General features: G+C 36.8%; 1 protein-coding gene across 1 annotated transcript; it reads right to left on the reverse strand.

The window, feature by feature from the left end:
- Positions 1–405: 405 nt before the first annotated feature.
- Positions 406–7075, reverse strand: mis18bp1 (MIS18 binding protein 1). The gene is made up of 18 exons (XM_057343881.1): positions 6998–7075; positions 6002–6606; positions 5801–5902; positions 5599–5697; positions 5091–5374; positions 4917–4990; positions 4706–4827; positions 4544–4634; positions 4334–4446; positions 4014–4180; positions 3830–3902; positions 2669–3743; positions 2378–2547; positions 2150–2289; positions 1909–2051; positions 1656–1734; positions 1232–1277; positions 406–1117 (listed from the first exon to the last, which is right to left on the reverse strand). Exons 2-18 carry the CDS (start codon positions 6534–6536, stop codon positions 1008–1010), a joined length of 3423 nt encoding a protein of 1140 aa, XP_057199864.1. The 5' UTR covers positions 6537–6606; positions 6998–7075; the 3' UTR covers positions 406–1007.
- Between the last annotated feature and the right edge of the window lie 10582 nt (positions 7076–17657).

A 17657-nucleotide genomic window follows, 5' to 3' on the forward strand; every position in this document is an offset into this window, starting at 1 on the left:
CCTCTCTTGGTTATGAGAGAAATCTAATTTAACCAGAATACTTAACCCTATAGATCTATCTACCAGACAGGCCAAATAATAATGATTTAATCATTAATAAATTTAGGGCTGTCAAACGATTAATCGCATCCAGAATAAAAGTTTGTGTTTACATAATATATATCTGTGTACTGTGCATACTAATTTTGTATTTATTAGCACATACGCATGCATGCATATAGTTAAGAAAAATCTAAAAATTAATAAACATTTATATATATGAAAAAGTTCAATTATTGGAAAATAGAAATAAATACATTATTAATTCCTAAATATGTATTCATGGGTATGTGTTTGTAGATATGAATACAAAATAAATATGCACAGTACATAGACATATATGTTAACACAAACTTTTATTCTGAATGCAATTAATCGTTTGACAGTCCTAAATTTTAGCCACAACCTTTGTCCGTAAATGTGTTAATTCTCATCAAAGTGTAATAAAGATTAATAAATCAAATAGCTTCAGCAGCACACAGCTAAATACACTATATACCTATAAAAACACTTAAGTATAATTAAAAGAGAAAGGTCAAGTATTTTCCATTTATTTGTTCATACATTGTATTGGTTTACTTATTTAAAAGCTACAAAACATCTAACAACACTGCTTTTACAGTTGTTAAAGCCAAAACATGTATAGAACTTATTTATACTGTTGTATGTTGATTTGTTTGCATGTACCTTAAATAAGGTGTTAATTAAATACCATCCACTCAGGCAATATGTCTTTATGAAATAGAATTTCAGAAGTTTTATGTAAAAAAAACAGCATACTTTTGATTATCTGATACTTAAGCCAAAGTTTTACAACACAAATCAAAAAGCACTTTAAAACAACCAAATGTTGTAACCAAATGCTAAAAAATGGTAAAATAGTGTGATGGACAACACTGTTCTGCAACATTACACTCGTAATTAGAACTGTCATTAATAAACATTTTACAAAAACTACACAACAAAATTCAGCAGTATTCCATAAAATAATCATCTTCCTCATCACTGTCATCGGCTCTGGATGATGGAATATCCTTATCAGAGAGCATATTCCAGACAACAAAGTCCTCATCTTCAGCTGATGAAATAACAGAAGTATATATTAAACCAATGAGTAACAAACATGTATATAAACACAATCTACAAACCAATGCACTGCTTTATAGTTATATAATAGAACACATTTACATACCAACACATCTCTTTAGGGTCTTCCTGTCTGCTGGGGTTGGTGTGAGCTTGGCATTCAACAAAAAGAAAAATATTTATTACATTTTGATCATTGGTTTTTGATACAGAACACTTTCCTTTTATTTAATAAAACATAAGTGGTAAAGCACAATAAAATTGTAAACTTTAACATTACCCTACACACTAGTTAGCATTAACTAACAAACAATACTTTTACATCATTATTTTTAGTTAATATCTGCTTCAAAATCTTAGTTCAGTTCAAAGTAAATAAATAAACCTTTCACCAAGACTAAAAATGCTGTAAAAAATATTTTTCTGTTATTTTATGATACATAACACATGAGATAATATTAGCATAAAAAACCATAATGAACATGTTTAACAAATCTGACTTTATTGTTAGGAAATGTCTTTATTGTTACCATTGGTGCAGCCTTTTTGCCCTGTTTATGCCCTTTTCGGTTCTTCTGGAGATGGAAAATGTACTTGTCCATGTTGTTCCTTTAAAAAGCACAATCAATCAAGTTAAAACAACTTATTTAAATATCCAAGTTAGACATCTGCATTAAAATGACAAAAATTCTCTCAAAAAGACAGTACTGTATGTCTTAAAAGTGCACACTGCATCTGGAAAAGCATGAAAAGCTTTGGTAGTCCAGCTATAAACAAACATACTTATTAATAGATCCTAGCATTCCTGGGCTGATATGAAGACACTGAGGGGTTTTAACAGCCAAAGCCATGCTAGAACTCGGCGTCTGAGGATCCTGAAGCTGGCTAAAATCTTCCTCATCTCCATTTGCAGAAAACACCGGCAACTACAAAGAGAGGGTAAAAAGTGCACATTCAGATTTAATCTTTCATCAGCCCTTTGTCCTTCAAAACATGGCTCTGAATCAATGAAAATCAAAGCTACCTTGATTTGTTTATTTTGCATAGGTGAGCCGGCAAAAACGTCATCATGGTCATCTTTGGGCATGTGCTCCAAAAAATATCTTATCTGCTGTCTCCTTTTAAGCGTTCCAGTTTTAGCAGTTATTTCAACAATTTCCTTTCCTGTGAGCAAAACAAAGGCATTCTTTCCTATTTGGACTGCAAGCAAACTATCAAGATCTGCCATCTATCTGCAATGTACAGTATGTACCTGGTTCCTCAGTTGCCGCTGGTTTCTTCTGCGCTCTTTTTCTGGATCTTCTGTTGGACTTCTGATGGGCATTATACTGTTCCTGACACTCATCAGCTGAACGAGTACCAACAACATATGCAACATTCACCCAGTAACCACTTTGGTGCTTGGGTAATGAGTTCACTGCCCTGCACAAAGAAAGAAACCCAATGACTATCAGTATGATCTTTAAACATCTCCAAGTATTAAAAGTATTCTTTGTTAATGCTTAACTGGTCATTTTTAATACACATTTTTATTGAAACTTACTCATGCAGTTTCTGAAGCTCTTCTTCTGTCCATTTTCCATCCAATGCATCCTGTTCATCCGTATTGATCTGTTCTGTCTGTGGCTTATGTTCTGTCTGTGTTGCTCTTCCCACCTCAGACTTCTTCGTACGTCTGTTATTTGTCACATTATGTTGAACACTTTCTTCATCTTCAGACTGCTTAGAATGCACATCCTCAAACGATGCCAAGTGTCCCTTTGTTTTAGGTTCCCGCTTATCTAATGACACTTTCTTTTGTCTCGTCCTCTTCGACATAAGCTTGGCTGTCTGGCCTTGCTGTCCTCGGTCTTCATGATCATCGCTATCTGAGGCAAATTCAACAAAATTAGAATATTTCCGCAAGACCTTTGTTGGTCGACGTAAACGCTTAACTAAATCGTGTTCATTTTCTTCCTCATGACTGGTAGAGTTCTGCGGCAGGGAGGTTAGGACATCAGCTTTTTTAGGTTTAGTTATTCGTTTACGGTCTGCAGATCCTTTTCCTCTACTTCTTTTTGGAGGGTCCGGAGATGCAAATGAGCTGTTTGAGTCAGTGGAGTTCTGAACTCTGGAACCTATGCGAGAGCTTCGCCGTAAGGAACTGGTGTGCAGGCTGGCATGCGGATTGGAGCGCAGTTCTCCCTGCTTTTGTTTTTGGGAGGTCCTGCTGTTACGCTTTGCTTTCTGACCTTGTTCATCGGAAGACATTTCTTCTCCAGGCGAGCAATGAGCATTTTGACCAAACAAAGCATTTGCCTCATTGTTGTCCATGTAATTCTTAGGCATCTCTGACCCTGAGCGAGCAGAGATTTCTTCTCTCGAACCCAACTCTTTTTTCCTCATTGAGGTTCTCTGAGGCCTGCTGTATTCTGTAGCTTTTAGTTTTGCTGTATGACTGGAGTTGGGGGCAACAGTCTGGGATCCTTTCTTGGCTCGTGCAGTTTTCAACGGCATGGTGCTCTGTGCTGGAAGTGGATTGTTTTGAGACGGGACCTTCTTTTGGGATTTGGAACGTAGCTTGATTTTTCTCACCGGGACTGACATTTCATCTTCACTGCTAAATGTGTTATGCTTCCCTTTAGTAAAACCAAAAAAGTAACATTTGCAATTAAAAAGTAAATGTACTAGTAAATTACTGGTAAAATGATGACCCATTACACACCTCTTTCAAAAGTTTCAGGCATTAATGATTTATTCATGGTTTGTAATGTTGCTGGGGTTATTGGCTTCTTGGGCTGCAAAAATAAAACAAAATACATTTTAAAAACAGCCTTGTTCCAACAATAAATATAAACTTAGTAAATGTCACTGAAGCCCAAAGACATTAAATATGAAGAGTAGGCTACTGTGGGTAATGCTGAGGTACTGTAGTCCTCATGGATGGTGACATTCATGCCAGAATCCATAACAATCCTCCCTCCTTTCCAGTATTCCAACGGAGGCTTGATGGTTCTGCCACTGCGTGAAACTTTTGCACTACCCTGCAGGACACTGTCAGTGGGTGTGATGGGAGCTGGAGCACAAATCAAATTGTGAATGCCAAGGGTCTCTACAAGCAGCTAGACGTCAACTTTGCGATACACAATGCAATAAATGTGTGCATGCAATGTCAGTAACCCAGTAAAAATAGTTAATTTAAAAGTAAATGTTGAAATTATCTACTCACAAGTCTTGGTGTTTTGAAGCTTGGAATGTTTGGGTGTTGACTTTTTGGTGGTCTGTTGATTTCTGGCTTTAGAATGATTCACATTGTTGTTGTCTTTTATAGTTTTCTGGAATCTAAATTAAAAACAGAATAAGTAAGTAATCATGAAGAAATATGCAATTGGTTTTCAGAAATTGAGTAGAAGTCACAGATGCAACAGATGCAACATACCCAGCATGGTCATTCAGAAACGTATTCAGGTACTCTCTCCACATTTTTGGAATCCCAAAAAGAAACTTCTTTAAAAACCATGATGGAAATGCTGTAGGGAAAATACCAAACTGTTAACTCAAGTAAACCACACTAGACTGACTTAAAAATAAAAACTCTTACGTGAATTGGGATGTTTGGCCATTTTTCCGATGAGGACATAGGTTCTGCCAGATGATGTTTTAAGCACATTACTTGCGATTCTTTCAGTGATAAAACTGCTGTGCCAGGGAACCGTTGTGTCTCTGAATGTACAAAAAATAAATGTCCGTTTTTCAGCAAAGACACAAAAACAGCACACATTTAAGAAGAAATTAAGAAGGTAATATCTTACACGCGAATACCATCAACCACAAGATCTTTGTTGAGCAGCTTCAAGACCCAATCTCTCAAATGAATACCTTCCACCTAAAAAGGCAAGAATGTGTTAATACACCGAAACAATAAAAAAATGCTTTTTCCGCAGAGTTTAAATTATTACTAAATAAAGCTCATTTTGTTTACTTACATCAAATCCTTCATGTGGAACTACGTCCATTTGTCTAGCTTGTTGTTTAGACTGATACACCGGCACTTTCTTTCGTGGGATCAAAACACGAGGAGAGAGTTGCAGGAGAGGATCGTCCAGAAGATTGTGAGGGGGATCATATTCTGTGCACTCTGACTGCGACTCGAATTGGCCGAGGACATGAGATTCAGGACTGCTGGAAACATCCATTTGGAAGCCTTCTTCATTGTCTTGAATTGTTGAATCAGTCACAATGCTCTTCTCACCAAATACAACACAGCCACCTGCAATAACACATTACAGAGCTGTTACCATTGATGATTCAGTATAAATGGATAAAGGAATTTGATCTTTGTGTTGTTGTTCCAATCGTTTTTGGTCCCTCCTTTCACTAGGTCCAATGAATGAACTGTGAACATAACATACTGTAAGTCCCTTAGTAAGTCACAGTCATTACCGTGTCCAGGGCCAAATCTAAACAACTGTGAAAAGTAAAACAACATCATACCTTTGACGTCCTTTGAACCACTGGCAAAATGCATTGGCTTTTGCTGAAGCTGAGCTAACGTCTCATCCAGAACCACCCTTTCCAACAACACTGTGGGTTCTTAAAAATAACAAACATGTATTGAAAAATGTATTGGGTCGCACACTACCACACATGTTGAACAATGGCATTTGTTGGGGTACAAAAAACATTAAAATCATACGTTGATGTCTGTTATAAAGATTCATCTCTGGCATTTGTTTTCGTTTCGACTGCAGCTCTGTAAAGACCTCCTGGGGCTTCTTCTCCAGTAAAACATATGCCTCTAGATACACACATGATGATTACAAAATGTAAGATTAGTAGAATTTAATTACAGCAATCTCTGCTCTGTATCAGTATGACATGAAAATGGAAAACTAACCAGAGAATGATTTGTCATCTTGTCTGTCACTGTCAGGCACCATCTCTTCATCCTGTGAAGCTCCTGTGGGTGACTGTGGAGGAGAGAGGGCTAACACATATGTCTCCTGGTTGGTGTTATCCATTTGTGGGTTCTGGGTCTTGGAGATTGGCGGGATACTTTTACACATCTCATGATCAGAAGCTACTCCATGACTCACAGCATTATCCTTATGAACTTTTGCTTTCATCCTGGCAAAAATTTTCGCTGGTGTATCGGTGGGCTTCTTCAGCATCAGGTCAGCTTTATCCGGAAGAGCCATCTCTGCAGCATTAATACTGCTGAGTTCACAGGGAATATTTGGACTGTTTTCTTCAGGATTCTGGGTTGTGGAATTCATCACCAACACATCTCGGTTTGACAGCTTTCTGCCTGACCTAGTTACACCTTTTGCCCAGTGGTGACCCGTTTCGGGCAACGTTTTCACTGGTGTGATCATGTTAGCAGCTTTAGGGGCTTGAGGAACGGTAAAATGGTTGTCTAGTAGATGATGCATTGTGTTACTGTGTTAGGAGGCTGTCAATCAAATTGTACCGATCGTAATAATCCATGCTCTCAGCAAAGTCCTATAACAAGATCCGAACAAGAAACAAAAAGAGTTTCATATTTTTAAAGAAAGAAAATGTGTGCAGTTTGATGATTCTTTGCTCTGGAGTTAAAAACAACGACAATTATCTAGATGATACAACTACAAGTTCGTAGTATAGAGTTTCAACAATAATAAAATCTACACAACATTGTAAAACAACGTTGAAAAGCTTCATAAACCAATCCAATAATTGTTTGCTGTAAAAATCTAAATTACTGTGAGCTCACGCGACAGCAACCCCTTGAAAACCTTTTGAAACGACAACCCGTGCAAAGCAATCGACTACGAACCAATGAGCAACATAATACATAGTTAGATCGGTTATATTGAGACATCATCCAAGATAAGAATAAAAACAACGCCCTCACCTTTTAAACTCGTTTGAATTTTCCCGTACAATGCGCGGCCAACGTCTCGAGTCGCGTAAAGACTGCGTCACTTCCGTCAATAATAGCGGTACATGTGTGAAGTTTGCATTGTTGCACATGTGTCACGAAATTAAACTTAATACTAAGTGAGTATACCGGTGACATTAAAGTGTTAGAAAATACACGTGAAGTGCGTGTTTAGTGAATCAATGGCCGTAATTCAACTACCGCAGGAGGTTTGGATCCATATGTTTGTTTGGATTTTTGTCTAATCGACACGCATTTCTGGAAAACTATTGGGAAAAGACAAACGAAGTCCATTGTATTACAAAAGGCAAAATGTGACAGATTTGCAAAAACTTGCTACGTCTTCCTGTTGGAAAAAAACAGCATATGCTGGTTTGTGTTGGTTTAAAATGGTCATGTGCTGGTTTAAGATGGTCAAACCAGCATCAAAACATACCTAACCCAGCATATGCTGTTTTTTTCAACAGAGTTGTTTGCCTTGGATATCTTCGCTGACTTTAAATAAGTGCTCGGATGGCACAGCCCTGGCGACACTGGGTACTCTAAAGCACCTCAGGAGGCTTGTTAATCTTCAGTGTCTCTGTCCGACTCTGACCTGCGCACGTTCATCTCTGAGACAGCTGACACATCTGTGCTTGTGTGAGGTCCAGCGAGCCTCAATATCGGAGATTAGTGGTGCGATTTCACAATTTGTCAATCACTTTACCACGAAGATAAAAATCCTATTCCCAAAATTGCTCTTCGTGCTATGCTGAAGTGCCTGCCTAATTTAAAAACATTGACATTTATTAATTTGGCAGACGCTTTTATCCAAAGCGATTTACAAGTAGGAGAGCATATAAACATTTTGTCAGCAAGCTAAACCGTTAGTTTAACAGGCCATACTAGGAGGATTAAAGGTGGAGTAACCAAGGGAGAGAATGAACAAGACAGACAGTTATTGGTTAGTCAAATAAATGCGGAAACATCTTTCCCTAAGAATGGGACCAAAGTATGGCATTTTTCCTGATGATTATTTTTGTCATGGAAAAGCAAGCGTAAGTCTAGGTATGTCTGAGGAGAATTAAACTATTTTCACTGGATTTGCTTATTGGAAAAATAAATAAAAATGCATTGGTCTAAACTTGTACAGCCATAACCTGTTTTAATGTGAACACGATTAATATTTCACACAGGAGGGTCCCAGGGTGGTCTGATCTGTCTGGAGCTCCTAAATTATGAAGATCCCTGCCTGTCATCAGTTGCCATTAATAGGCTTGGTCTTCTCTGACCAAATTGACTGTACGTTATAAAAGATGGCTTGGAGATACAAATCTTTGTAACCTGACAAATTGGCTGCAAGGGCTCAAATGAAGTCTTACGATAAAAATATCTGAAAAGACTGTTCGTTTAGTAATGCAATGCTACGTCATGAACCATCCACAAGGTGGCAGCCTATTCACACTTGAGTGCAATATATCAATTCATTCCAAAACCCTCTTGATTTTTTTGTTTGTTTGACATACTCTATACATCACAATTCATTCGATACTGTATTTTGATGATACTTTTTACATAATTTACAATGCATTATTTTTCAAGAAACTTTTATTAGTTTAGTTTAGATAACTTTTTTTTAGTTTAGAAGAACTTTTTTTTTAACGTTTTCTAAACATTTTAACTTAAAAAATGTAATATTTTAAAAGCATTTCAGGATAAACATGTTTCTCCAATGCCCAATCAGGAGGTCGAGGGGCCATATCCTTTTACTAAGATGACCTATGACCCTGAAGTATCTAAATCGGTTTTCAATTTGTAATATTGATTATTTAAATGAAGAATTTATTAGCAAAAACAGATAATTTTCTTAAAAATCATGTTTTTATTATGTTATTGCTTTTTTATTGTGTTTTATTGTGTAAGTTAGCTGTTAGTTAATAGCTTTTGAGTTATTATCACTTATTACACGGCTCCTTGGAATGCTGGATTCTGATTGGCCAGTCGAGACATTTGCAGGTTTGTTATTCCCAGATAACAACCTCTCAAAAATAATAACATGGTAACCCGGATGCAGCAAATCATTTTGACAGTTTTTTTTTAACCATTTAAATATGTCTTTTAATAACATATGTCAAATGTGACAATGTCGGGGCTTATTTTTGCGATAACATCCGGCTGCCTGACATTAACTTAACTGCAGTTTTGACTTGGAATGCACAATAAAAACATGATTTTTAAAATGCATAAAGTTATCGGTTTTTGCACATGAACTCTTAAAATATATAAGTCTTTACATGATAGGTCATAAGAAATGAGTATTTTGTTTAAAGTTATGTAACCCTGTTTATTTTTTATTTTAGAAACATACAGGAACCTTGAAATCTATTGCTATTTTACCACACGTTTTATTTGATGGTGACGGTTTATGTTTCATTTAAAGGCTTTCGTTAGGTTTTACTTATCTGGGTCCCAGTAAAATTCAAGAGGCATCAATATCATTAGAAGCGATTGTGCTAGCAATTAGCCACAGTAAAGCTGATACATCATTGCATACATCTTACTGGAGGGAGAATGTTTGGTTGTTTTAATCCTACTCAAGGTTACACAGCTGTAAAAGCCTCCGAGACCTTTGATGGTGTAGTAAAGCTGTGAGAAAACCCCCATTAGCAGAGAATGGAGCATTTATCAAATCAGAAATGACAAGGACAACATATCATTCCACATTATATACCACTGAGGGAGAAATAATGTTCTCATAAGTAACAATGTAGACCAAGTGAAAATGCATTGGAATGCCGTGCAGTATGAGTGCAAAGAAAACACATATAGAAGACAGCGATGTTTCAACATACACTTATTATGTGCATTTTAATCCCCCAGGCAAATGCTTTAAGATGACTAGCAAAGGAGTAATGGCAGTCTTGAGAAAGTAGAGGAAGACAGTGACATTCTCTTTGAATCTTCATTTTGAAACAGACCTTCCAACATATTTCAGAATTCCAAAAATGCTTTCTAGGGGCTTTTTTCTGAGGATTCTAATATTGCAATTATGAATTAGTGTTGATTTTCAGAGAACACTGTTTTGCCTCTAAATTAACAAAAACCCCAAGAGTTTTGTTTCCTTTGCAGATGAGATTATCTAACCGACAGCAAAACTTCAATTGTGGATTTCACTCAATCACAGAACTCCACTCAGTTGAAATTGGTTTTGATTAAAAGATGGGGCAAAATAAATCTCTTTAGGAAAGCATGTTTTTCTTAAATTCCTTCTGGAAGTGTCTGCCATAGGTCATAAAAGGACACATCGCTGTGAATGGAATCATTTGGACTTCATAAATTCTTTGATTCAATCTCAATAATCCAAACATACCCAAGGGTGAATTTCCATGGTCCCTTGTATGAACCGCGTAAACGCCACCCCTATTAATTTAGTTTTGATTGAGATGAAAATGGCAATAGAGAAATGGTTAGAGGACAGCATGCACCTACCCACATGGTCACACATAATCAGCTCCATTTAGTGGATGGTATCTTGTTAGTTTCTTCCATTATGGTCTACGAAGAGATTTCGCATTCTCCTCCATACACAATCATTTCTCATTTTAAGTACTGTATGTGAATGACTACTGTGAGTGAACGGCTTCTCCATTCTTATCAGAAAGCAATTTGCTCTCGTGAGACAGTAAAGTCCAAGCGCTCCATCATTACGAAATGGCCATCCATGCTTTCTGATCTATGAGAAAGCGTTCAGCGAGAGATGCCTAAACACACAGACTATCTGGGAGATTGCTTGCCATCCGAATGCAAATGCTGTATCTTTTTGGCACAATGAAACTTGTGTCGCAAGTGATGTGTAGAGAGGGATACACACGACACTGGTGAAACTAAACATTCATACATGAAGATACAGTAGAAGATACTGTCTTAAATTAATTTAAACGCCTCAGTTTTTTCACCCCCTTCTTCTTTTGGTCTAGGTGCAGCAGTTTCTGTCTTCATTCACTCACCCTCAGGTTGTTACAAATCTGTATACATTTCTTTGCTTGATGAACACAGAGAAAGATATTTGGAAGAATGCTTGTAACCAAACAGTTCTTGGCCACCATTGTAGGAAAAATTGCAATAGTCAAAAGCGTCCCAGAACTGTTTGCTTTCCTACATTCTTCAAAATATCTATAAAGACAAATTTCCTATAGTCAATGGTGGCCAAGAACTGTCTGGTTACAAGAATTTTTGTTTTGATGTGTTTTGGTTTGTTGTTTTGAAAGAATTTGAAGCATCTATGAGAATCGTACATGGTTTCTGCAGGAACTCAATTCAGAGAATAAATGTACAAATAAGTAATGTTTTGTCCTAACATTTTAATATTTTATTTAAAATATTAGCTCAGTAAAGTATGAGTAAAAAAGCAAATGGAATAATTTATCATGGCCAATATTAAAACATTTGTGGGGTCAATATAGGTCCCCCACATTAAATCTTTGATCAAATTTGTGTTTTGGGTTTGTTTCCGTCGCAAAGAAGCTTTTGACTCTTCTAGACTGTTCTGAAATGAAGGACAGGGCAATATTGCTTGCCATACAATGAATATTGTTTAATATGTCAAGGGAAAAGCAGACTTTCCTGCGTAGTGCAGTGTGAAAGTTTTTGTCTATCAACATAGCGAAAATGGATAAACGTGCTACAAAATAATAATACATTTCAGAAAAGAATCTCACAATTAAATTTGACCAGGTTTTAGTTCAATCACCAAAATACCCTGATTGAAACAAAATATGTTAGAACAACTGATCATATTCAGGCTTTATATGTATCAAGAGAGAAAAAGACAATAAGCTACAGAGAAAAATAATGAGAGGAAAAATGGTTGAATGCATGGCTGTGTGCCAAAAGAGCATCTCTATTTCATAAACTGCTGATGTACAAATAAATAATTCCATTCTTTGAACTTGTGCTGGAATAGTGCAGTCTATGAGGAGATGAAGACAAAAAGAGCGATCTAATGACGGCTTTTTCATAAAAAAAATACTAATCCCCAATACAAATATGATTTTGATGATTTGGTGGGGAATGCAATCATGCATTATTGATACATAATCTGACAAATGATCGATATGTGTGATGCAATATGTTTGTGCAGTGGAGCATTTTAAATTGTTATTTAAACGAGAAAGATTAAAGGCATTGTAACATTAATACATCAAAATGTGGGAGTAAGACACCTTTGGAGTTTACCAGCTGGACTCAAAGAATGGCTGGCCACAATCATGACATCCACAGCAAATAAATTACAAATGAAATATGTAAGACAAAGGAAAAGCCACCTGGTAAGATGCTGGATAAGCTAACTGAGCGCAGCAATTATCAGAGTTAATTATAGCAACTAAATGGACTACAAAGGCAAAATGCAGTTAATAAGAGCAGTTAAAGGGATACTTCACCCAAAAAGGAAAATTCTGTCATCATTTACTCACCGACTTTCTTTCTTCTGCAGAACACAAAAGAATATATTTTGAACAACGTTGGTAATCAAACAACACTGGACCCCATTGACTTCCATCTTATGGACACAAAACCACTGAGACATTTTTCAAAATATCTTCTTGTGTTAGACAGAAGAAAGTAAGTTTTCATATTTTCATCATTTCTTCATAAAAAAAACCCCAAATCAAAATAAGGAACTGACACGGCTATATATTAATTCGAAAATTTTGGCAGGTAATGTAAAATAGTCATGAATATTCAGTATGGTCTTTGAGTAATTAAAACAGCATTTGGGTTCTCTCTGACTCCCTGCACTACAGAGCAGAATACATGACAGGTCCTTATATCAATAAATGAATTCCATCAACAAATGTTGTGTTATTTTTACTGCCAAACAAAGACCGTGTTCCTGAGGAATACTAATAGACCGAAAGCAGCAACTTGATGGCTCCTTCTGTCGTACAGTTGCAGACAAAGATAAAGCAGCAATTCTGGAGGCGGTTTGATAGAGGATCGGTATTTGGTTTTGGTACACGGCTGAAGATGCTGTGGGAGCGGTCATCGCTCATGAAGCTCTGTGCCCTGGGTGTAGACTCCTGCTGATACTAAGTCACTATAGACTGATGATAGTGTCAGCAACAGAACAATCTGCATTCATCATTTCTTATCTGCTGGGCCGCTGTGCTGATCCGAGAGATGTATCCTCCGGATGCTGCAGGGTCAAGGACTTTATGATTGAGTTGTGTGTGTGCGTGTTGCTTTTTGACCCATGCAACCCACACCCGATCCTGGAATTACTCGACGTCAAATTGACGTGAAGTGTTAATGCACCACTGTGGGATTGTCCCAGTTGCTGTCAGTCTGGGACTATGTGTGTCTGTATATTAAAGCTACATGCCAAGAGACGGTAAGTAGTGTTTGTTTTATGGAGGTATAAGGGGTTCATGGGTAAGCTGTAATATTGTTTGCGGGAGAAGCTATCTTGGAGCCATCATCTACATCCTCTTGTATGCTTTCAGTCATCAATCTGTTAAATTAAACCCATAAAGAAAAGGTAGAAAGCCATGAGGAACATTTCTATACAGTTATAATTATAATTTATATACAGAAATGGCCCAAAGTGATGTATGAGGACATATTTGTACAATATTTGCTTTTAATGCCCCCTCGGGTCAGATTAAACTATCAAAATATAAGGGGTATGGCACAAAATAGAGCAAACACCTTGGACAGAATTTTTTTTGAATATACAAAAAATACATAATAATAAACAAAAAGCTCATAATTAATAAAGCACTGTCAAAAATCTACTTAAAATGTAAGTTAAACAGCTTCATAGTTAAATTAAATTAGCTTTATGAGTCAATTAAACTTCAATTATATTGAACTGACTTAAAATATCTAGTAGTATTTTACAACTCAGTTTTTTTAAGTTAGTTATATAATTAAGTTCAATTGACTCATAAAGCAAATTTTATGTGATTTTTTATAGTACAACTATGCAAAATGAATACAAATTGTTTAACGTCTTACAGACAATAGTTATATAAGTTGTTCTGCTCTGTTTCATCTTCTTGCTACAGTTTCGCTCAGTTTACACATAGTTTTGGTGTGGAATATGGGAACATTCACCCATAAGCGTGTGTTGGAGGGAGTTTATCAATCATTGAAAAGAGATTTCAAAGCGATGGCAGAATGAGATGCGTACTTAGTGCATCTACATGCACAAGAATGTCATTATAAATATGAGTACCCATCAAATTCAGCCGAGCAGAGAGGATGTCATTTTTCAAACCCGCTCCTTATGAAACAGCTAATTATCAATATGAATGAATCCCTGACTGATCTTTTTTTGTGTGTAATTTAAGTCATCATCTTCCTAGACATCTATAGCTTTCACGGTCACTACTAGCAAAGGTGTCAGACACAACAAAATATCTAGAAGCTCATGATACATAAGGATGCAATACTACAGTTTTAGCCAGAGATGTCATCAGGAGTGGAGTAGTAAAGGAGACTGGGACACTGTTGGGGTATGTTGTCACAGAATGTCATAATTTTAAGGTAAGTGTCTCTATATAGACTTCCAAAAACTGGAGAAATCACTGGAGAAAAACTGTGACTATTCCCAGTCTCCCCTAACTGCAAAATGCTATCTGTTGAAGCAATGTTTTCTATAGGTACAGTATATATACAAGTATTGGTTGTAGGCCTATAAACTCCCTATACGTAGGCCTATACAAAGAAATGGGCTGATGAAAACAGAAAAAAAATGTTATTCACTGAGGTACACACCACTGAAATCCTATGTTTATGTTTAAGCCTCAAGGAATATCTCTGTGAGAATACAGTAGCCGTACATTTTTAACAATGCAATTTCCTTGACCCCCCTCCCCAGAGAATTGTGGTATGTGCCTTCTCGGTAATTTCAACATTACAGAGACCTCTATGAAGGGTAAACTGTCATTGTTTACCTAAAGACAAACAGTGACACACTCTACATCATTTACACAGTTTCAGAGGAGAGGTTTAAGGTGCAACTCATTACATTAAAACTGCATGACACACAGGAATTGTTTGCCCTGGATTATTGCTCAGGATTTACCATCATGCCCCTATAGAGCTTGTTAATCGACGTCACGCCGCGTTGAATGTTGCGCCATCTTGGGAGGATGGCTGCTAATGCGTTCAATGCAGTGTTTTGTTTTTCTTGTTTGATTAGGAAATTATAACTATGGTAGGTCGGTCTTGCTGTGTTAAAAACTGCAATAGCATTACGCAGAGTCGTTCAGGAAAAGCCCATGGTTCTTTTGCTTTCGATTTCACCATATATCAAAGGAAACAAGTAACGGTACAAATCAAAACAATGATAGCAGTGGAGTTTTACCCTCCCAAGATGGCGGCGCCACTGCAACATGCAACATAGGGCGTGACGTCAGCTTCACATTCATAGTCAACTAGTACATTTTTTCCGGTCTATTTAGGATACTGTGTACACATATCCTAAAATACCTTAGGCCTATACCGTGGCAACAGAATCTATTGGGATGCTTTGGTCACATCAGGGTTAGGTTTAGAAAAAATACTTTTAGTTCAATACACAACTGCCACATAAATAATCCCTGAAACCCCCGAGATCCCATAAATATTGTTGTCGAGACCAAGTTCAGACCAGCACCGCTAAAATGTATTTAAAAGGTCCACATAACCCTAATGCTAAAAAGTCAGCTAATAAGATTAATACAAAGGTGAGACTTAAAAGAATTAAAAAAAGGTCTCATGACGGTCTCAAGTACTACAAGACTGTCACATTCTAGCAATGTACTCTAAGAAATTCCAGTAAATGTGCTATCCTGATACTGATACATCCTGTTACTGATGTCAATGAATCAAATTTCCTGTCTAAATTTCAATCACCCATTAAGTGTCTATGCTATAACAGCATCTGCTGCGATAGGCTCCTCTGCCGAGCCAGGATCCATCATACAGCAGTGACATATCCAACCTGTCTGACAGATGGACCTGGATCAGCTAACACAGAATACACTTTAGCATTGCACACAATATCACAAGCATGGAAAGGAAACCATCGCTTGTTGATGCACATGCCTGGACTGTGAAAATAAGCCTTTTTCTATCAATATTTCATAGCATATTTTGAAACATAAGCATGACCGTTTACCTCATGACACCACTGCTAAAGTGACAGGTAGAAAGTGCCAATGTAACGAAGAATTTTCCAGTATTTTTCCATGACTTTTCCATGAGGAATACAATTGGAGACCAGGTTGAAAGTCAATAATGCAATTTAAACTTTTAAGAAGGAAAAATATAGTTACACATAAAACTCTAACAACACTTTATTTCATTTAAACATAATACAGAATATAAAGTTTAGTTAGAAAGGGTGGCACCAAAAAGTAGCTCCGTCCCAAACTCTCACCATTGGTGGGGCTGAGATTCATGGACCAAATGGCAATGAGCAACACTGTTAAACTTTTCTAAAAAAAACGCTACACTGTAAAAACGCTGTTGAACCAATATTCTTGTTCAGGCCTAGTTAGGAAGACATATTATTTTAAGTTAGCATAAATATATTTTAAAAACATTAAATGAAGGGTTATTTTCAAATCCAGTCAACATTCAGAATGGCGAATGTTGGCTGAACTAATTAAGACAAATCTAGTCCATATATGGACTTAAGACAGCTATACTGTATATTTCATGCGTTGCACAGTAAAATGCACATGATACTGTTATTCGGTCATGAAATGTAGTTTTAAGAGTTGTTCAGGCGAGAATGTATCTGTTTAAGTTCAAATATGCGGTCGGTTAATAAAGATATAACGTACAGTATATTTGAAAATTTGCTCGGAGAGTGAGCTCCAGGCGATCACCGGGCGTTCAGTGCTCATGTACCCCGCTGCTTGATTCTGATTGGCCAGTTGTGACATTTGCAGGTTCGTTATTCCCAGATAACAACCTCTCCTCTCAAGACTAATAACACATGGTAACCCGGATGCAGCATATCATTTTTTTTTTGGACAAATTAAATATAAATATGTATTTTAATAACATATATGACATTATATTTACAAATGATTAAACCAAATTGCCTGTTTGTGACATTTGAAAGTCGTTTCTTACCTTAAAACCGAAAGTAAACGGCTTTTCCTCGTGGAAGGTCAGCATTCGATTAAAATGAGCTAATAAAATATTTCAAATGCACATTTTCATGTCCATTTTTTTTCGCATGTGGCAAGTAGCCGTGTAATAAACGGGATAATGTACAAGCAGCCGGCTGTTATCGCGAAATAAGCCCCTTCAGTGTGATACAAGACCCTCCGCTACATGTCGGGTCCTGATCACATGGTTGGGGCTTATTTCTGCGACAACAACCGGCTGCCTGTACATTATCCCTTATGTATCACATATCGCAATACAAAAACTTAAAAATATGTATCATAAAGCTATGGCAATATATTTTTAAATGAAATTTAAAAGATCTATTTGTTTTTATTAGTTTAGCCTACATAAAGATTGGTTATGTTGTCAATTCTTTAACAATATTACAAATTTGGGGGGAATGTTTTGGGGGAAAATCTGTCATTTGAGTGTCCGAGCGTATCGTTACACCCCTAATAAAAATAATGGCACACTTCACTTGTGC

This window comes from Triplophysa rosa, linkage group LG10, assembly GCF_024868665.1.
Source record: "Triplophysa rosa linkage group LG10, Trosa_1v2, whole genome shotgun sequence".
Taxonomy (NCBI): domain Eukaryota; kingdom Metazoa; phylum Chordata; class Actinopteri; order Cypriniformes; family Nemacheilidae; genus Triplophysa; species Triplophysa rosa.

What these genes read in the sequence shown, in the direction of transcription:
- mis18bp1 (XM_057343881.1), bottom strand. Translation starts at nt 6,536, where the DNA reads ATGCATCATCTACTAGACAACCATTTTACCGTTCCTCAAGCCCCTAAA. An exon ending in TCTTTATAACAGACATCAAC is followed by an intron (nt 5,698 to 5,800) that starts GTATGATTTTAA and finishes GTTATTTTTAAG; the next exon opens with AACCCACAGTGTTGTTGGAA. An exon ending in GGCCAAACATCCCAATTCAC is followed by an intron (nt 4,635 to 4,705) that starts GTAAGAGTTTTT and finishes TTTTCCCTACAG; the next exon opens with CATTTCCATCATGGTTTTTA.